At 42.5% G+C, this 21,550-nt stretch overlaps 2 protein-coding genes across 4 annotated transcripts in view; one reads left to right on the top strand and one right to left on the bottom strand.

Moving 5' to 3' along the window:
- rbm33a (RNA binding motif protein 33a) overlaps positions 1-10,034 on the top strand; it is a 29,345-nt gene extending 19,311 nt beyond the window's left edge. For all 3 annotated transcript variants that reach the window (XM_083995657.1, XM_083995659.1, XM_083995658.1), the window contains exons 15-19: positions 103-942; positions 2,668-2,844; positions 3,692-3,877; positions 4,278-4,366; positions 4,567-10,034. In XM_083995657.1, the coding sequence (XP_083851783.1) occupies positions 103-942; positions 2,668-2,844; positions 3,692-3,877; positions 4,278-4,366; positions 4,567-4,615 (1,341 nt within the window). In that variant the 3' untranslated portion in view covers positions 4,616-10,034. The remainder of the gene's footprint in view (positions 1-102; positions 943-2,667; positions 2,845-3,691; positions 3,878-4,277; positions 4,367-4,566) is intronic.
- Positions 10,035-13,736: 3,702 nt separating this feature from the next.
- On the bottom strand, positions 13,737-21,168 carry shha (sonic hedgehog signaling molecule a; the record flags this gene model as incomplete). Its single annotated transcript, XM_083995132.1, has 3 exons — positions 13,737-14,431; positions 16,527-16,788; positions 20,869-21,168. 3 exons carry the CDS (start codon positions 21,166-21,168, stop codon positions 13,737-13,739), a joined length of 1,257 nt encoding a protein of 418 aa, XP_083851258.1.
- Positions 21,169-21,550: the final 382 nt, after the last annotated feature.

Here is a 21,550-nt window from a genome sequence, read left to right on the forward strand (position 1 = left end):
GTGTCAAGTAATATGGTATAAATAGGACACAGTGGCTCACAGCTCCCTATCATATAAGTGGAGACAGGCAGTCATATTGTCAACTTCTGGTTTGTGCCACAGGACCCTGATGAGGATGAGGAGACGCGGCAGTATCGTATGAAGATTGAAGAGCAGAAGCGTCTGAGAGAGGAGATCCTGAAGAGGAAGGAGATGCGACGACAGATGCAAGCCGGCGTCAGAAAGAAGGAGCTGATGGAAAGGCTTAATTCCCAGACAAACACTCCAAGCCAAGGCCCCGCTCCTGCTCCCGTTCAATCGGCACTACAAAATCAGCAAACACCCCCTGTACAAAAGCAACAACCCCCACCACCACCACCACCACAACTACCACAGCAGCAGCAGCAGCAGCTGCAGCAGCCAGAACAAAATCAGCAGCAACAGTTACAACCACAGCAGCAGCAGCAGCAGCAGAGACAGTTTCCTCAGAGAACACAACAACCATTAAATCAGTCATTAAAGAATCCAAATCAAGGAACCCCTATCCCCCCCAACGGCACCACTCAGACCCTCACACCACGTCCCAATGTGAAAACACGGCTGCAGATGGTAAAAGGCAACACCCCACAGCAACAGACTCCAGGGCCGATTCCAGACCAGCAATGGAAACCGCCCCAAGCCCCAGCCCAAAATCAGCAGCTGCTGCTGCAACAGCAACAACGCAGGAGCGGTGCTGTGCAGAACTTAAACAGACCTGGTACTCAGATCCAGCCCACTCAAAACAACATACCTGTAACTCCTTCACCGGGCCCTGGCCAGGCTCCGGGTCTGGCTCCGGCTCCGGCTCCGGCTCCAGGACCTAAACCTGGAGCTAAAAGAACTGTGATGCAGCGAGCCAAGAACGCGGGTGTCGAAGGTCAGCAGGTGCCACAGAAAGTCAGAGTCGTCAAACTATCAGGAGCGGTAAGCATATGATTTCATTTTTGTACAGCGCCACCTCTTGTATTTTGGTTCGACATTTATCTCATCCTATACAACTGATTTTTACTCACCAGGGAAACCACGTAGTTGTGAAATGAAATAGTTTTAAATGCCACTGAAAGCCCTCATGCTGTCTATTTTGTAATCTAAAAGATATCTAACCTATGGGACTGACAGGATGATGTCTGTGTCATTTTGACAAAATTGATCCGGTAAGAGTTTCCTCTCTAAAGCTTTGGGAACTGGTATTTAAGCCACAATGCCATACATACATTTTACCTTGAGAACACAGAAAGGCTGCAGGCATTAAAGAGAGCGGTATGACATTTATCTGTAGAGATGGGGACACCTCATCACTGCTCTTAAAGGTTGATATCCTCTTTTAAGGGCACAGGAGTATTCTTTTAAAAAGATAGAGGCCTTGGAGAGGGTAAAACAAGAATGACAGTAACACCAACAAAGTCCAGAATTACCACTGCCGGCTATTTTATACCCACTTGATAAGTTACTGCTGTGGCCTTAATTACGCATTAATCTTTATTGAAAAACCACAAAGGCATGCATGTTAAACATTCATACTTGTCACTGATGAGACATGTTGGTGGGATGTGATAGTATTTGAAATAAGCCGCTTTCCGACTCCATCCCAGAGGATCAAGCCGCAGAGCCAAAATCGCAGGCTGGCTGCAGATGAAGATAACTGGGTGTCAGTGCCTTAATGGAAACCTGCGCAGAGCTATCTGATGTACCGCATCTTGGAGAAAAAAGGAGAGTGGGATGTGAGGTGGTGAAAGAGAGATGGAAACAGAAAGACACAGCTAAGGCCTATAGCTGCGATGAAAAGAAGATTCTCTAGATGCTCCATCTTCCACATTGTTCTGCTGTCATCAACGGGAGCTTGACAATGTTATCTCCTCTCTTCCCTTTTTCTTGCTCTCTCTCTTCCTCTCTGTCATCCCTCACTTGCTTTTTTCCATCAGCCCATCTCTCAGGTGTGAGGCAACAAAAGAATGCCAATCCAAGAGCCTTGTAATTAATCTTTCTTGGTTGAAGGGGGGCAACATAATACCTGTGTAAGAAAGTTGCCACTTTTGAGGATTTGGATTTGTATGGCTTAGGCACACAGATAAGAGGCAAATTATATTTTCATCAGGGATAATACAAAGCAGCACAAGACACAAAAGCTGGGGAGAGGGGGGTGTGTGTAAGGGGGATGGGGTACACATCGAGCTGCTGTCGTTCCAGTGTAATGCAGCTTAGCATTTGATGGGTGCAATCAGGAGCTGTGATTTCTATAGGAGGGATTAATCCATTTACTCTCAACTGGGGACAGGTCAGAGATATCGCCTCTTTTCTTCCCCTGTATTGATCTGTCACATCTCTCCGCAGAGTCGGGGAAGAGACGACCTTCAATTCCTCCCCGCATGTCAACAGAGTTGAGCTGTGACTTTATTTGATAATGAGACCATCACCTTGTTGGGTTGATCTTTATTCCCCACAGCCCGTGCGATAGCATCCAGCTCCAGTGCCGGCACAATTTCCGTTTGCTTTGTAGAAATGGCCTTGCGCTTCTCCCTTTTTGTCCATAAATTTGACACTTTTACTAAATGCTTAATGTAAGCAAGAGTTTGTGAAGCCTTCAAACAAAGATAAAGGCTGGGATTTTTTTGAGTTGTTAAATTAGTTTTGTCCTCCATCATCATTCAGAGTGGAAAGGGGCCCGAGGCCACAGGCAGCCCAGTGCAGCAACAAGGCAACTGGTCGGCGCCTGCACTCAACCAGGGCGTCCAGAGGAAGGTTACCATGACAGGACAACAGCAACAGGGACCAGGCGCAACACCGCAGGCTGGCCGAGGGGGCATGGGCAACCCACAGCAAAACAGGGTATGTCACAAAGGAGCGCTCGGTGCCCTCTGTGTAGTGGGCACCAGCAACCGTCTCACCTCAACTATGTGTATATTAATGGTTCAGACAGTAAAGTAACGTCAGCTCTGATATGAAAGCAGCCAAAAATGTCTCCTGTAAAGTTGTCCTCTGCCGCTGGCGCTACCCTGGCATTCAGTAGACATACCAATCGAGCATAGTGGTAATAAGACAGGACAGTATGCCAGGTGCAGCAGTATTGACAAGCTGAAAGCAGTGTAACACAGGGGGCTACACAAGGTCCCCTGGCCTCTCTGCACGCCTGTCACCACCAGGCTGCTGTCACAGTTACCATACTCACTGATGCTGACAGGGTAAGGCAGCCACCATAACGCTTGCATGGCTCCTCTCCCTTAATGCTCCCCCGCCCCCAACACACACTCACTCACACACATATTCCCTCTACCTCCTCTTTTTTTGGGGGGTCTCTCCCTCCTCCTCTCTTTCCTCTGCAGCTGAAGAAACATACCTCTCACTCAGGAGCTCATATGAAGATATGCCATGCCACATGCATCTTGTTCTGATGTTGATGTTCAATGTAGAAATCTGATAAGTCAATCACATGAAAGCGTGGCGTGTCTGAGAGGTGCAAGACGAAAACACAGCACTTTAAAATTTTCCTTTGTGCCGAGAAAACAGTATAGCTCCTCTCCACACGGTTGAATGCAGGATTAAAACATCAACATGCCTGTTTGAGCAGGAAAAGGTTCAGTCGGTATTTTCGCCGTTTTTTCCTCCTTCCCCTTCCCCGTGTTTTCCTCTCATGTTGGCAATTTTTTTCTCACACCTGGTACTGGTTGCTTGGTAGGTTGTTGTGTCGGGCCGGGGCCGAGCTAGAGGGGGTGGTCAGATGGGTCGAGGTCGTCCGATGGCCACCAGACAAAGCCAAAGAACTACAGAGAGCGAACGCTGCACCGTGTCCATAGAGGGCCTCTCTTCATCCACAACTGACGCTCAGCTGCAGAATCTTCTCAGATCCATCGGCCCCATCGAGGTTTGTATCAGACGCTTTACAACTTCATACTTAAGCACTTAAATGTATTGTATTTCACTTCCTTTCTTCCTTAATATGTCCAGCTTGTATAAAGACTAACAGTATTCTTTACACTTGGGCAGAAGTTAAAACTGCAACTAATGCTACATGTACATGTGTTGTTTTTTTTATTTAAGCCATGTACCTTGTGAGGACAACTTAAAAAACGGATATTTATTTGCGTCCGACATAGGTTGTATTGAAATTCTCCTACTGTGATCCCATAGCGCCCTCTGTTGCAGTTATTTGGTAGATAGTGAAAGTGAATGAACTAATCAATTTCCCTTCACCACCCTCACTCCCTCTTGTGGATAAGAAGAGCATCTCGCATTAAATTTGTTCTTTTCTGTCTCTGTCGCAGATGTTCAAAATGATGCCACAGCAGAGGAAAGCAGTCGCCACATTTTCCACTCCCCAGCATGCAGCAAGTTTTCAAATGAGCTTCCATAGGTAATCAATACTCCCTCTTCTTTTCATTATCTTTATACACATACCAATTACATGATTACGCATTGTGATAGGTCTTATGATTATGCCGGTGTGGTCTTGAAATTCAGCTTGTACAGATAGTGAAAGTCACAACGTAAATGCTCAGTGGTATTTCAGCCCCTTTTGACACTGGTTCAAACGTTATCACAATTACCACACAGGCACATGATTGATTTGTCCCACATTGATGTGTCGCTGATTGATGGATGAAGAGCACAGTAGAGCCAGAGAGTCCCGTTAGAAGACGTCACTTTCTCCTGACGCCGGAGCTTCTCACGCACAGCTCCATCTCGGCATAGGAATATTTCTTCAGCCTCTTTGGGGTCACTCACAGTCAACATCGGCACGGAAGCATCGTTCGTCACTCATCTCCTCTCAAACTGGGACAGTGAACACAAAGACAGTAGCTGTGAGCACGCCTGTGTTTGACTTTGTCTACCAATTGTCCATTGTTGCAAAGTGGCACTGGAGAGACACTGGACAGTAAATCCTACTTCAATGTAGTTTGTGAAGAATGTTTTTGTGCATCTTACACAGACCCTAAGTAGAACATGTCATGAGATAATGGTTGCTCCACTCCTCAGTGAGATTCTTATAAACAAATACAAATGACATTTGAACGTTTTAATTCTGATGTGATCACTTCATAGTATTCTTTTTTTTCTTTCTTAGTCATTATTTGTGGCTCGGTGTTTGGTTTACACACAGGGAATGGTCGTGGCAGACTGTGGCCAGCCTATTCAAGTGGGCTCTACCTTAGCAGTGTTGGTCCCCCTCTGTAGATGGCAGTATTTCATTACTATTGGTGCTTCACGTTTTTTCAGTCTAAACCTGCTTTTAGGTTGAGAGAGGAGTCTCTGTGCCGTTTTTGGGTAAATGGCACTACCTAGTGGAGAACTAGCATACCGACACAGAGGTGGTGTGGGTGGACGATTTAACAGAGGAGACGTAGCAGTGACTAAAACCAAGTTAACACAGGCTGTAACATGAATGTGTTTTCTGAATTCCCTGTAATTTCGGGAATTGTGATTGTGTTGTGTAGATTATGTAGTGCTCTAAATTTCAGTGCTGCTTCTCGGTCAAATTGTCCAGCTTATATTGCTCATTAAAGTTAGTTAATTTGGTCATTCGACAGTGCTCCTTGTTGTAAATGTCAAAACGTCTTTTAACTGTTGCTTTTTAACACCTGCTATGTATTTTGGAAAAATACTTGTTTGCCTCTAGGTGTATGTTTTAGTTGTTTGTCTGAGATTATGGGGTTAGATTTAGATTTCTAATCTGTCCTCTGGGCTTTGACGGAGTGTGTTTTTAGGTTTTTTGAGATTTTTTTATGCGAACAACTTCAATTTCTACTGTTGGGAATTTAATATTTGTATTATTTTGTAGCCCTTGGAATTGTTTACAATTATTTTCGGGATACACGCACATTTCTGTAAATCATTTGGTCTAGGATATATGTTTGGCTTTCTCCTTTCAGAAATAACTGATCTTATGATTGATGATGATCATATGATTATCAGTTGATCATTTGATGCCTTATCAGTAACCTGGAATAGCACTTGGAACAGGCATTCACACTGAGCCAGTAATGTAGATATTTGGCAGAAAAGCTAAATAAATTTACTGAAAGAAATAGCTTTTAATGCTGAACTTCCATTATTATGATTCACACCTTCTCTGTAACTCCTGGGCTCTAAATCATAAGGATATCTAACTGTTGCTATAGGTCAAATTTCTTCAGAAATTCGCTTGTACAATCATCTAACGCAACATTTTTTGAGCATCCCTTGTTTGGGAAGTGCCACCACATCACTGAAAACTTTTAATTCTCCTAGTACTCAGCTTTCATGTCTGGCGTCATTAGTAAATTAAATATAGCAAGTTGGTCACATTAACTTTTCAGAAATTCCATGATCCTGTTTCTTCATCACACAACATTTTTGTCTATTCCAGGTTTCAGCTTTATAAACAGACACAGGTCTTCGAAATATTCAGACATTGTTTTGCGCACTAAATTAATAGGTATGTGATGCTGTAAGGTGAGGGGGCAACCATTATCTCTGTAGTGATCATGTACATAAGTAGACCAGAACTTCAGCTCAATATTTATCTTGTTAACATTTTTTGAGTTATTCTTTACTCATGTTGTATCAAGTTGAACAGTTTTATATGTAAGGATATGCTGATGTGTCCAGGCATAAATCATTTTACAAGTGTTTTGTTTCGAATTTAGAGCCAAAATGAAAAACTGACTGGACCATGTTTCTGTTTATAAGACATTTGACAAAAAGTTTAAGGGAAAACAAGAAAATAAAACATGGCCAAAATACCGTGAACATGCAGGTATGTAAAGCCGGTTAAACCTTAGCCCAAAGATGTGTGGTTGTGTGTGATGTCCATGTGTCCGGTGCACTGAAGTATCTTTCGTTATTTGTGCCACATTTTGGTCATTTTTACTAAACATTTCAAAGTTCCTGGGTATTTACTCTGCAACATATTATATTTAAAAACAATCAACCATATTGGAATTAATGCACAGCACTTTTGAGTATCTAGTATTATTTTTGTAAGTTTATAGACGGTAGCAATTACTCAACAAAAAAAATCTACCTCATAAAGATTAAGGGGAATGCCACTGAATTTTGGCATTGAAATTATTTGCTTTATATCCATAAACAAAGTTTTTTTTTACTGCAAAGTCAACCCTGATGTCATGCTAATGTGCAGCTCCATGCCATGAGTAAGATATAAGAATCGGTTCAGTAATTGTTATGTCTTACGTAACTTCAGTGGGAGATATATACTGGGTTATTGGGTTTAACACAGTCTATAACATAGGACACATCAGAGGGTAAACATGTTGGAGCCATAGCACCTTCACTTAACTGACAGAAATCCAACTCCTTGCTGAGCATCTGGATGACATCACAGATTCATTTTTTTTGTTTTGAGATTTTCAAAGTTGTGGTTCACAAGTACTTACAGTTGCTCTTTCTGCATGTGTGAATCAAATTCGTAAATTTAGTGGTATTTCCCTTAAATTAGCTGTTACTTGAAAAAAAAAAACAGTTTAAACTATTACTTTTTAAAATAAGCTATACTTAATGATTCTTACTAGTAAAGGTTACGAGATTCTCAATACCAAAGGTATCTGGGTGAATGGGGTGTCTAAAGATGTCTAAACCCCCAAAGTCCTCCTTCCTACTTGTGAAACTTGAGGTTGGGTGCTTTGCAGTCTTTTGTATGTTTTACAGTTTTTCTTAACTGGCTTCTTTTATGTTTTTAATCCGTTTGTTTTGAGTTGAAATGATGTGGAGGTTTTTGTTCTCTCACAATGTGTATTTACTGTCTTTCGTGTTGTGGTTTATGCATGATTTTTAGTCCTGTGGGAAATCCTGTGGATTTGAAAAAGTAATTGGCAATGCCAGTCTTATTGTTTTAAGACATCTAGTCTTATAATGCCAGAACAGATTCATATTGAATCTACTTGTACCTTAATTTTAAGAGTTTTGCACTTACATGTACCTTGAGTTTTGAGAGATTATGTTCTATATTTCTCAAAGGAAAGTGGTGCTGACTTAATACCTGATTTACTGTAAGCTATTTAACTAGCATGGTGATTTATGAATCACTTGACCTAATGGTCAAGAAAGGTTTTTAGATATTTAATTGAGACAGACTTGTCTGTCAGGTGTGTGGGGGGGCTTTCTTGTGCTTGCATAAGAAAACTTCGTTTTTTCTGCTGTTAGTATCAGAATGTGTCTACCATCCATTATGGGTGAAAAATGCCACACTAGCTGGGTCAAGGTCTGTATAACACTAACAACTTTTGTTCAACAGGTCCATTGGGTGAACCAGGCTGCCAGGACTTTGCAGACCGTGGTTAAAATAATCATTTCGTTCTTTCTCTTTCTTCAGGTCACACTCGCGTCAACAGAGTGGTGTCACAACCAATCATCAGTGTGTTGCTCTCCCCAAGCGCAAACTTAAGGGACCATACCAAGGGCTTAGCATGCTTTAGCGAATTAACAAAGTAGGTATACATACAGAGACTTGGAACCTGCTGAAGCTGGGCCTTATTTGTTGTTGGTTCATCATGATACTTTTCACTGTCATTTGTTCCTATTTGCTACTTATGCACAGCTTCAACACATGAAATTTGAGTTGGGCAGTTATTAGTTGATGGGCTAAAACTAGCCCCAGTTTATACCTCTGTTGTAATCATCTGTGACCAATTTTTTAAATAAAATCCAGCAGGTCATTTAATTCCACTTACTGCTGTTTTGAGGACTTGTCCAGATTACTTGATACTTTTCCATTGTGCTGGTATAAAAAGAAACATTTCTCTGCTGCATGTTTTATACAACACATATCCAAAACTTAGGTGACTTTAATCAGTCGTTTTCTTGAGCTGTACTACATAAGCTAGGAGATAAAATATGCAGTCACTAGTGTTTGTTTGGTTAGTTGCATCTTGTTTATGTTAACTTTACTATAAACCAGATGGAATGTATTTATACCAGCAAAATGTTGCATTAAGTGTCGTCAAATGACCTACAGTTTTTTTCCTCCAATTGACGGTGTGTGTATATATACATTTAGTAAATATGTGGCTTAATATGAGCATTAACGAAAAAGTAGTGATTACATGTGAAGTATAAATGGGTTAAGCAGAAGCATGCACAACCACTGGTATGGTCCTTCACTTGAGGTGCTGGTTTAATCACGGGCTGTTTGCACAGACGTTTGGTTTGGGATGGCACTAATTAGATTTGTTTGAGTTGTCACCACATCATCCAAACGATGGCCTCTCGGATTAACACATTCATTTCTCCACAGCGTACTGGTGGGGCGAGCCGTTTCCCAGCTTTATCCATGAAACTGCTTTGTCACTTTTCCTGCCTTAACTCACTCACTTCACGCCTCAGGTTTTTTTTTTCTTTTCTTTTTGACACCAGTGCAGCCTGCGACCACGGGATGAAGACTATTTACTTGAACTTACTTCCTTCACTAAATAAATGTTGCTACATTCACAGTACTGGGCCCGCCACATTACCTCCCATTACTGCTTTTTCTGTCATCGCTCTCTTTCCAACTTGCACATATTTTCACAGTTACTGATCTTTTCCCTGATGCTGCTGTTGTTGAATGAACTTCTGTACCAAGCAGGGTGGCCTACCTGGATTACCATTGTTTGTTAGGCCAGTGGCTGGAGGTTTCCATCTCTGTGACGACAGCCGGGTTCACATAGCAGACACGTAACTCTAAAGCCACTTGTATGGCTTTCACTGCACCAAAGGTCATCCAAGCTTCTTGGCATTCATTGTTTGATTGGATTTTAAAAAAGACACTACAGTTTCCTGGTTTCCTCACCTCAAAGAGTACGGTTCACCAAATAATGACTGAAATCCAACCTGTTGAGCTTTGAAACTGTTGTGTTATCACCGTCCACACTGATGTCATATGAAGCAATGATGTTGAAGTAATCATATGTTTGTTGGAATATTCTGAAATATCCCTGTTAAAGCAGCTCTGATACTGTGAACTGTGGTGTTTGAAATGAAGAAAAAGACAACGAGAGTAAATGTGTTAAATTTGGTACCAGACGCTGAGGAAAATAAACTTTTTGACTTGCACTGCAAAATGTTTTATGTTTTCATTGTGAACGTTTGGAGTGGCTGGTACTTTTTGTTCAAATCTCTTTCATTTCAGACTAAAACTAGCTAGGTGCTTTTGTGAGCAGTAAATGCTTAGGTGTCACCTGAAGCAGTTACTCCTTTTCTTTTTGGCTGGTTAACCCTCAAAGTGATGGAGTGTGTACCTGTGACCTCCAGTCAGTGGTTCAATGTTATTTTTCAGCTATGGGCCATTCAGTGACACTTCAAAAAGCGAAGAAGCCAACCTGCCCTGTATTTTACTAGGAAAAAGAAATAAAATCAATAATTACATAGAAATTGAGGGAGAAGAGATTGTTCTAAAGTAGCAAAACAATGTTTTCTTCTTTCTTATTACCTGGCAGCCCCTTTGGGGGTGTCCTGACCCCCTGTTTTGAAACCACTGATCTGAAAGAATGTCATCTAAAATCCAGAAAAGAACCTACAATATTCTATATTCTTCTGAGACATGATTTAGAGATGTAGTGAAAATGGGCCAAAATTTTGACTGTGTAGTGACGTTTTATGTAGATTAAAGCTGCGATGCAACTGGAGAGATCTGCACCGATCTTGACTCGAGCACTAACCATCTGTTTTCCTGGCCCAGACTCAACAGGAAAGATCTTAAGAAGTTAGTATAATCGAAATTGATTAAAATTGAAAGGTTACAATGGTCATGTACTGTGAATCCACTGGCACTCCTGATATTATCTATTTTATTTTGATGACAAATGTGTAATTATGTACACAGTCCATCTATCTCCTGTCTGCTGATTTCAATCTATCCATCTATTCCGAGTTTATCTGCAGTAACCACATGCACGTTAATAGTTTGTTTTAAGTAGCTGAGTCCTCTGTTTTAGTTAACTGGCAGCATAGAAGGTGTGATTGCTTGTTTTAGATCTGAACCTTATCAGTTTTCATGTCCTTCCACCTTTCCACTTGCTTCTTGAACACTGTTGGTTGCTGCTACAGAGGAGTAAACGTTGCCTGGACGGAGCAGAGTGCTGCCATTTGCAGAACTCTCTCTTAGAGACGGCGAGTTTTGTTTTGCAGAATGGCAGACCGTTCATGTTTGCAAATGTCAACATTTGTAAAAGCCGTTGTTGAGCTCCAGCAGACGGAGGGACCCTGAGGGATTAGAGGAGGCTCTGTTTACCTGCTCTGAGGAATGCTGCCCTGCGCCGACGCTTTTGTATCTGTCAGGGACCCAAGGTCACAGTCCCGGGAGAGATGGGCCGCTTTGTCCCCTCTCAAAGTTTCCACCTCACAATATCAACAACAAAACACAATGTGGGAGAAGGAAATGGAATTCCTGCTCATGTTGCAACAGTATTCAGACACTTTGGTTCAATGCCCCCCTCCTTTTTTTTTTTTTTTTTTTTTTAACCTTTGATAGGCCTGGGTGAAAGATGTTTTTTACAAATCATTTTTGTGACTTTAGAATTGAAAAAACTATAAAAGATTCATTTTATTTGTATTTCCATATATTTCATAACTCCATTTGAAGCTCTGCTTCTTTATAGACCTGTACAGTTATTTTGTTTGAAGCACCAAACGTAAACCCTTAAAAACAACCAAAGTGAGAGCCATTACAGATTGTTCTATAACCCCATCCATCTCCTAGTACATTCATTTATTTAGCAGTGGACTTAAATAACAGATTAAGCTCATGTCTTGCTGTATGTATAGGCAGTCTTCTTGTAAAACTATTTACAACTCCCAGCTCTAGAATGATATTTGAAACATTTCTAGGCAGCACTACCGCTCATTTACCACATGGTGTCGCACTTTCACAACTTAACAACAAGGCAGCAGCGGGGGGAGGGAGACTGATGCTGTAATCAATTTCAGAGAGATATGTAGCCTTACAATACCAAAGCACATCTCAAGAGGACAAACATACATCACCAAAATCTCACTATTAAGTGCTACATGCACACTCTAAGTCCCTATGAAAATAGTGGAGGATTATAGCGATTTGTTAAGACTAACAAATGTATTACTAAGCTGTGATTTAGACTACAATGACTGTTTCTCTTCTGATGGAGCAATCTGACCTCAACCAGCAGACACCGAGAAGCAGATTTAGGGCCAACAAACACACTTCTGTTTAATTTGTCTGCAAGTTAGAAGTTATTTGCGGAGGGCAAGCCTCGTTAAATTTGACATGGACTCTCAACATTTCGCAAGCATGCAAAAGGTAGTTCAAAGCGCAATATTTTCGCCATTTTATAAAAGCTAGAAAGAGGAGACGAAATTGTTTGCAAGCTTTCCCAGTAGGCTAAACTCACTGTCACCATGTAGACCCTGTCCCATAAGAGCCACAACCACCTACAGCTAATACTTTGTTCATTAGAAAAAGATCAATTGGACCAAGAAGGAAATCTCAACACAACCCAACAACTGATTTGTTTGTCAATGCAACTGTCCTGACAACTGATCTCAAACTATAATAACATGGCCATAAAATGTCTTATAATATTAGTCAAATGTCCCTCGTTGTGTTTCCTGTGAAGCCCATTCAGACAAAGACATGTAACAACTGCAAGTTTGAAGATTTTCTTTATCTCATTTTGTAATAAACATATAAATAATAAACTCTAGACATTTTTTGACACATCGCCCTGTTATGAAAGTTAACTGGTATGGTCTGGCTATATAGACTATCCAAACTGTGCATCTGCCGCAGGTCATTTCTATAAAACTATTTCCCTATTACAAAATATGAAAAGAAAAATACATTTTTAGTACATTTACAGGAGTTACTTATTAATTTATTTAACGAAACCGTTTCAGTACTACTTTAACTGTTACTGAATTGTCAGAATCTGCATTTCATATTTTTCTCAGAAGAAAACAGAAAAATATAAACACACAAAAAGAAAACAAAAAAAAGAAATGCAAGAGAATGCAGACATGAGGCAGAATATCTGTCCCTCTCCGACAACTTAAACGAACAGTTTCCAAAATAATAAAATTCTTAATAAACCAAGCAGTACAAGATTTTTTTCCAATACTTTCCCAACTACTGTATTTAAATTAAAATATATTCTCATATCTTACACTATTTCAAATAACGAAATGTGATTCGGTAGCGATCTGTCAAAATCTAATTTACAATTCTGTGTATAAAAATATAATTTATGGAACCCCGCGAAGTTTGTTCTCCCCAAAATATAACAGTCAGTTGCACATATATGCACATATGAACATTACAACCTGTCAAAGTTAGCTCCTCTCTACATGGTCTTCTTTCTCTTTGCGCTGTTTTTCTTTTTTTTCCTTTTTCACTTTTTTCATTTTTTTCTTCATTTTTTTTCTTTCTTTTTTCTTTTTTTGCATTTGAGATATACAAAAATAGATTATGCACAATTTGCCGCTCACACCCGTTTTCAGAATCCATTTGTGTGACAGCAGCGAGTTCACATGAGAATAAATTATTCAAAGAGAAACTTTTTAAGGCTCCATTCATTCTTTGAAGGGGGACACATCTTGGAAAAGTCACTGAAATAAATATCCCAACTCCGCTGGGGCCTTTTGTCTTGTTTGTTTGTTCGTTGTTGTTGTTTTTTTAATTATTATTATTATTTTGTTTTGTTTTGTTTTTTTTAAATCTACTGAATAGTTCGTGTGTCCTACATTTTAAGTCCCATTCTGCTCCTGTAGTAGAGGTTTCAACTCGGGGAGACTGACATCCCAAGTGGATGGATCGAGTGGCTGTCCAAGAGCCATGTTCCTAATTGATAAAGGATCTTGGAGTACCAGTGCACTCCGTCGCTCTGTGCACTGGCTTGAGGCTGGGAACTGAAAAGCAACGAGGACACCCAGTGGGCGAGCCTGACAGGTGCCAGGGCCCAGTGCGCCAGCTCGTGGTCTTCGATCACTGCGTAACAAGACGCGTAGACCTGGTCCACGACAACGGTCCCCTGCACGGTCACTGGAGCAAAGGAGCCCTCGTGCTCCTGCGTGTAAATCCGTTTTACGGTCACAGGTTGGAGTCGACTTCGCTCGGGGTCGAAGACGAACACTTTCTGTCCGGGCTGGACTTGGCTGGCGAAGATCGCCGACATGCGCCGCTCCGCCTCGTCCTCCGTGCAGTTGGCCGCGTGGCCGACGAAGAGGAGGTGCGCGGCGGTGAGGGAGATTTTCTGGCCCGAGTCGGTTTCGATCACGTAGAAGAGCCTCTTAGTCGCCGAGTCTTGATCTATGAACATGATGAAGTCGCTGTAAATCAGGTTTCCGTCCTCATCCGCTGCCAGCACCTTGTCGCCTGTCTGGAGGTCTTTGACCGCCTTCTCGGTGCCATCCTGAAGGATGACGCTGGAGGAGCCTGGGAAGCAGCCGCCGGACTTCGCTGCCACTGAGTTTTCTGTTAAAATAAAAGATTAAAGTGTGAAAAAAGTGAAATCTTACCATCATCAGAAAATTATTATTCATGACTGAAGCCACTGTGGTGCTGAAACATTATTATTTTTAAACATTCCAGTGTCCCAAAGCAGCGATATTTAAATCTTTTAAACACTTTTTATAGGTCTTAAAAGATAACAAACACGTGCTTTGACGCATTACAGTTAAGACCCACTGCCCCATTCAAAAGCCCATTCAACATCCCCTCTCTTTTCGCTCTTGTTTGTGTTTTCTCCTGCCTCCACACATCATGGTGGGCCATATGCATTTTGCATAATGATGCCTTGTCGGCTCCTCCAAGCCAAATGCGTATTGGCTTGGGTCACGTTGTCTGAGACGAGGAAAAACTCAAAGCCTTGGCTCATCTATTCTTAATTAAAAAACCCAATAAAGAGCGGGCATTGATATTCTAAATCAGCTTGTGGGTCGAGCTCCTCTCGGTAAAGAACACTTACGCCTTTCCCAGCTACTCTTCCCATATTTACTCAGGTGCAGAAACCTCTATGTGACAATTCACACAAATAGGCGACTCACAACTACTATTTACCCAGTGGAGCCACTTTTCCAAGCCTCTCGAGTTGTAGATTTGAATTTAAATGAGGGCCTGGACTCTTAAATGCTTTCTGTTGTGCAACATCAATGTCCCCTCTTTCTACCACCTCTCCCTGCTTTGTTGTCAGCCTTGATGACAATAATTTTGGCCTTGGTGGAGCTCTCCACATACCAGTCTCTAGGATCACACTGTCCTACACACAGAAAAGGCGGTTTCCTACTCAGAATTTGGGGCTTTTAATCTTCTTTTAAGATTCCCGAGCATGAAATAAGGTGACAACTGAAAACCAGATTTACCCCAACCAATTCAACATTGTTCAGCCAAATCCTTTTGGTAAAGTCGCATGACCCCTAATGACACGTCGGCCTGGCCCATACTGTGATCTCAAAACATGTGTGCTGAATGATAAATAAGGGATTTATCAATAAAGTCTGAGCTAAGAAAAAGTGCCATGGTTCATCAATCAGTGTAAAGAAATATGTTCTAAGCCCCCTAGGTGTCCCATTGCTTAGTGAAGGCCTATAAGAGGAAGATTATTTCAGCCAAAACTGAGCCACAATAAAGGTCTTAGAAATAAAAATTAAATGAGATCCGAAATAAAGAGGTTAACAGGCAAGGTTTACGTTTCTCCCGTATATGACCAAATCCCAAAAATAGAAAATAAAAAAATAAAATCCCTAAATAAAACCCCAAAACACAACTTTCAGCATTTTATTTTGTCTGCAGCTGCTGTGCAGGAACCCACAGAACAAAATGATTTGCCTTTTCTGGGTCACAGCGAGGAGCGTTGTTAGATTATGGCCGTGGTTCCCACCAGGAGACAGTGTGGGGCGATGTAAGATCAAGAAATACGCTGCATGGGAAATGCACATAACGCCACAGGCTGGCTTGTGCCCATACATCATTGATGGAAATATATGTTTACATTTTCCCTCTCCAAAAATCGACTTTAAACGAATCGTTAATCTCCAACATTTGGCTTCTGCACTGCAATTTTCTCATCAGATAAATATTGACATTTCAATTTTAGTTATTAATCATTTGTTGAGTGATCGTTTGGGCTTTATTGCTGATCATTACATGGGCAGAAATGTGTAGTCCTGCAGTAAAAGATTTTATTTCACCTCCTCGCTCACATTTAGTTTATTGGAGCTTGTAAATGTTGCAGCTGATTGGTCAATGAAAGTTTCTTTTTCTTTTTCTTTTTTTTTGACACTTGCTTAACTTCATTACATCTAATCTACTCTTTACTCACAAGCAGCTGATGGATGGGAGATTTTGCATGAATCTTTCCGAGGAGATAAAGCAATTTCCCTGAGCTGCACCTGCTCTTTTTTTTTCTTTTCTTTTTTTAAAGATGATTACAATCACACCTGACGGAAAAAAAATGAGCACTGGTGATAGACTTGGTCATTTTCTCCTCCAGCCAGCATCCTAGCGCGCATGAGAGATTTTCTAAAGGCACAACAAAGTGTCTTTTCCTCCCGCCTCCCGCAGTCATTACCTGCTTTCACAGAGCAGTGAATGTGGGCTTTGGATTCATAATAGACCCAGTCGAATCCGGCTTCCACCGCCAGCCTGGACAGAGTTCCGTATTTGCTCTTGTCTCTGTCTGAGGTGGTGATGTCCACAGCCCTGCCCTCGTAGTGAAGGGACTCCTCGAAGTGGTGCCCGTCCTCGTCCCAGCCCTCGGTGACCCGCAGCTTCACCCCGGGCCACTGGTTCATCACCGAGATGGCCAGCGAGTTCAGTTTGTCTTTACATCTCTGCGGGAAGGAGAAAAAAGAGAGAGGGGGGTGGGGGGATCAGCAAAGTCACCTGTTGGGTCACAAATTGGCTCATAGCTCGCAGGTATAGAAGCTGTCCTTAGCGCGTAAAGTGAAAGAAAGTCTGAGTTTAAAATAGCATCTGCCACCACAGCCTCTTTTATATTGACACATTTTTTGTTGCCAAGACTATCAGGTGGTCATCACTGTCTAAAAATACACAGAGAAATAAAACCATTACACCGCTAGCGCCACACTTATAAGTTCATCCTTAGAGGTGCTTTAGATGTTTTCTTGATCTCTACCTGTCTGTTATATAATAACATAGGAATCATTGAAATAAATAAATAAATAAAATCCCATTTGGACCCGCTGAGGCCTCGCCCACGCCTCTCCATCCATCCATCCATCCATCCATCCATCCCCACCTGACGCCCCTGATTCCTCCCACACTGCAGCTCTGATCCTGAATGTGAGCTTGCATTTCTCAGTGTGAGCAGCAGCGTCAGAGGGCACATCTCGGATAAGAAAGCTGCTGATGAAATATTGATAAGGCACCGCATTCGCTTCACTGGCCTATAACATATGGGTCTTTGGTCTTGGAAGAGGTGCGAGCAACGTCCCTTTCTATCAGGAAAAAAAAAAGTGTTGCATTGTGCACGACGTGTCTGTACATTATATATTTATGAGTTTGTATTAGCTCATGAAATCACCGACTTTTATTGTTGGTTGCAACTTGTCTGTTTTCTTTGAATAAATAATTGATATGCAGATGATATGAAGATGATCTTCAAGAGCAGCCGAAACCTTAAAATATCTGGAGTTCGTCCTATAAATAAATCGTCGCACCCCAACCTCTCTGCGCGCTCTCTCTCTCAATGAAGATGCTTGGCCTTCTCCAAGACAACTATTCTTAACACTCAACCAATATGTCAAATAAAACATCACAAAGAGTCTTTTCAGTCCAACCGCGGAGGGAAACTTTCATTATTCTTCTCCTGCAAAGTCTTGGGGAACGTGACATGCCTCCTTAAGTCGTGGTGTTTTGGCTGCTGACTGACAAGACTTGTGAAATATCCAGGGATGGTATATGGGCGCACAGAGAAGCGTCTATGTGTGACCCACTGTCCCCTTCCCTTATGGACAGGCTGTGTGTCCTAAAGCAAGAATGTTCACACAGACCCCCCCAAAAAAACTCGTATATAACAAAAAAAGAGAAAGAAAAAGAACTTCCTCATATATCAGTGGCTGTTTTATGAGGATATCACACTTGTAGAATGTGTTGAATAAAAAACAGCTCCCTAAAAAACCTCCTGCATTCTGAGTGCGTTTGTCGGAGTCAAGAGCCGTAAAGCTTAACCTATTTATTAATTCATTAGGTCGTGTGCCGCAAATCAAGCCAAATTCTGCTCAGCCACCGTGAAGCCCAGCAGGGTGCCCCGGACCGGCGCTTTGTGCTCGGGGTAAAGTTGTTCAACAGCCTCCCTCTTAATCTTTTCACAAATGATTTGGTTAGAGGAAACACTTATCAGCTACCTGTCAGTGCAAACAAGCCGCCAGCTCATCTCATTTCCGACTCGTTTGCACTGTGGGCAGGTACTGCAGGCTCCTGACGGTGCCGCTATCTATAGGAACATTTCCTAAACGTTAAAATAAACCTTTCCCTGTGAGGAAATCAAGCACTTTCTTGCATCCTGAGTCATCTCCTTTGCAAAATCTACTGAACACCTTATCCTGCTTTAGAAATCGTCCCCGGACAATTCTTGAAACAAGTGAAACTTCAGTGGAAATACAGTGGAGTACAGCCAGGAGATCGACCGATTTGGCTGCTCCACAAGAGAACATTTCCTCTTCTTTTGTGGCATATGATGCCACCATCGCTGGACGTGCGGCTGGCAATTGTGTATAAGATGGGCATTGTACAGCTCAGCCTCCAAACTGGTGGCTCTTCTCACTGCAGGCCCAGTGAGCAGTAAATGTGTAAAACACCTCTCCTGGCAACTTTCCTGGGAGTGAGCTGTGTCTTAATAGTATGAGTGAGTAGGTGCTTGTTCAAGCGCTCCTTTAACCATCAACTATTATAGTCATGATTAGACCTCAGCAAACTGATTGATTCATTCATTATTGCACACACCTAGGGGGGCTAGAGCAGGCACGTGCCTTGCTGCATGTATGAATACATCATCTTTTATCCAAGACGTTGGATAAAGTTGATTCTATTCGTGCGTAAAACTCCGTGCGTAAAAACCCACCAGATTCATGCGTAAAGCCGCGGGACAGCGCAAAGACTGTTGGCACAGCGTAAATCCCCATGTGATAACGCTTATGCCTTTGTCAGACTACTCTACAAAACAGCTACAGTCACTCTCCTTTCAATGTACGTGCTTCAATTTGATGGCTTTGCAATGGCCTGTACGATAAAGAAAATCTCACCTGTTTTAACTTACGATGGCCTCCCGCTGACCAAAGGTCATAAGTTCAAATTGCGTCTCAGGCACAGTGAGGGGTGCCTAAAAGCCCTTTCATGTACATTTCACACTTAGTGTCGGTTGTTGTGTTTTCTGTAAGCGCTCGGATGCTGAATAGGAAACGGATGATGATCCAGAAACCCACAACTTTTCTATTTTTTTCAATTTAATATAGATCTGTAAAACAAGAAACGTCCCCTAAGATGCTATTTAAAGGCTCCAAAACAGACAAAACCCTTTGTCAGAGGATTTGCAACCTCGTTTGTATGATTTGATACAGACCTGCAAACACAAGTGTTTATACAGCAGGTGGGGCATTTTACTCAGATTGAAATCCTTCATAAAGACACGTATCTCTACATCCTTAGAAATGAATGAAGTAAGAGGGAAACGAAGCTGTTCCTCTGTTTTCTGGACGCCCCGGCACCTCCACGAGGAACCTAACGAAGGGGGTCCCTGAACCCCACTTTGCGTATCACATCCCCCCACATACACAACACACACGCGCGCGCGCCTGTAATTTCAAGATCTGCGCGTATGAGAAGCTATAGGTTTGTGACAGAGGAAACGCGGGGAGGGCTGAGAGGGACGCCGAGACCGCACGCAGAGTGAATATTTCATCTGAGCTCGTGCTCATGCATGGTGCGAGGCACGGGTTCAGGGACTCCGGCGCGCGCCCGGCGTCATCACCACCATCACCACCACCAGCATTTTATTATTACTGAGCCAATATCACCCAAGCGCCTTTAATAATTCACCAGCATCTGAGTGCTAAAAGTCATGCTGAAGAGACGCGGCATCCTGCAGCCTACATTTCTCCCGATGTATTGTGAGCCTCATCTCATCTGGACTCAACTAACTGCCTGCATGAGGATGGAGTATTTAAAAAAGATGTCATCTCCCATGCAAGCGCATTTGTAAAAGGCACCATCACCCCTGCGCGCCTTGCGCCTTTAATTGACCGAGTCCCACCCATTTATGAAGTCCTGAACACTCTCAAAGAAATGTCACTGTTTTCATGCGCTGGTGCACAGCATGCGAAAAAGCTAAATTACAGCAGTCAGTGCGAGAAAATGTCTGAATGAGCCACGCCATGCCTGAATAAGCCCGACTGTTGGAAGCGGTGCGCATCCCCAGGGCTGGAATAAAGAAAAGGCGCTTTAAACAAGCTGTAATGTAAAGCTGAAATATGCAACAAACACTAGATGTCTTCATGAAATATAAGGTAATATGGATGTGCGCCCATAAAGCAACAAATACTGTTTCACAGAGATACAAATATAGATATGAGGAGAGGGGCACATTAATATTTTAAATACACTGTCACAATCATGAAGGCCGAGTGTCCTGACTGTCCGCCTGCACATTACTTCTCCAGCTGGATTTCTACATTCGCTTCAAGCCTGCAGCCTTTGAAAACTCCCATGCTGGTGCATAAAGAGCATCTGCTTTTACAGTGAAGTTAAACGGCTCAGTGTGAAGAGTTCAGCAGCGGGTAAAACAGACTTCACTTAAGGTGCGCAATCAGTCTGACAAGGAGGTTGTTGCAGTGCGCAGTGATGGTGCGTTAGGAGACGGGCAGTAGGGGAAAAAGGTTATTCTGTCTCCTTACCTGGGTCATTAGCCTGTCGGCGCCGGTGTTCTCCTCATCCTTGAATATGATGTCTGTGTTATAATTGGGAGTCAGTTCTTTAAATCGCTCGGAGTTTCTTGTGATCTTGCCTTCGTATCTGCCGCTTGCCCCGAGGGTCTTCTCCGCCACGTTGGGGATGAACTGCTTGTACGCAAGAGGTGTCAGCTTCTTCGGGTGTCTTCTCCTGCCGTAGCCCCTGCCCGGTCCGCATCCCATCCCAGAGGACACCAAGGACAAGCAGATGAGACCGACCAATACGATTCTGGTCCAGAGCAGCATTTTCGTCCTTTAAGATCTCAAACGAGTCGCCGCTGCTATCTCTACCGTCTGCCTCTCCCGGCTCTCGCAATGTCCTTGTCTCCTCCTCTACTTCGCCTTCGCCTGGTCTCTACCGTGGCAGGTGCGGAAATGAACGCCTCAGACAAATGGTAATAACGGGGCACATCGAAGGAGGGTTAAAAAAAAAAAGTAGTGAGGGAATTAAAAGCCACGGGATCTCTAGTCGAGCTGCAGCCGCTTGTGTGAGGCGACCGCTTTTACTGCTTTGTATTATAGCACCGATCTATAGCAGGGGAGGGACTTGATTGGCTCGCCTAGACAAACCCTCCTGATGTTATCCCACAAAAAAAAAATCTTAAAAGATTTCTTCCACCTGAGGGTT

This window comes from Trachurus trachurus (assembly GCF_905171665.1).
Source record: "Trachurus trachurus genome assembly, chromosome: 20".
NCBI classification, from domain to species: domain Eukaryota; kingdom Metazoa; phylum Chordata; class Actinopteri; order Carangiformes; family Carangidae; genus Trachurus; species Trachurus trachurus.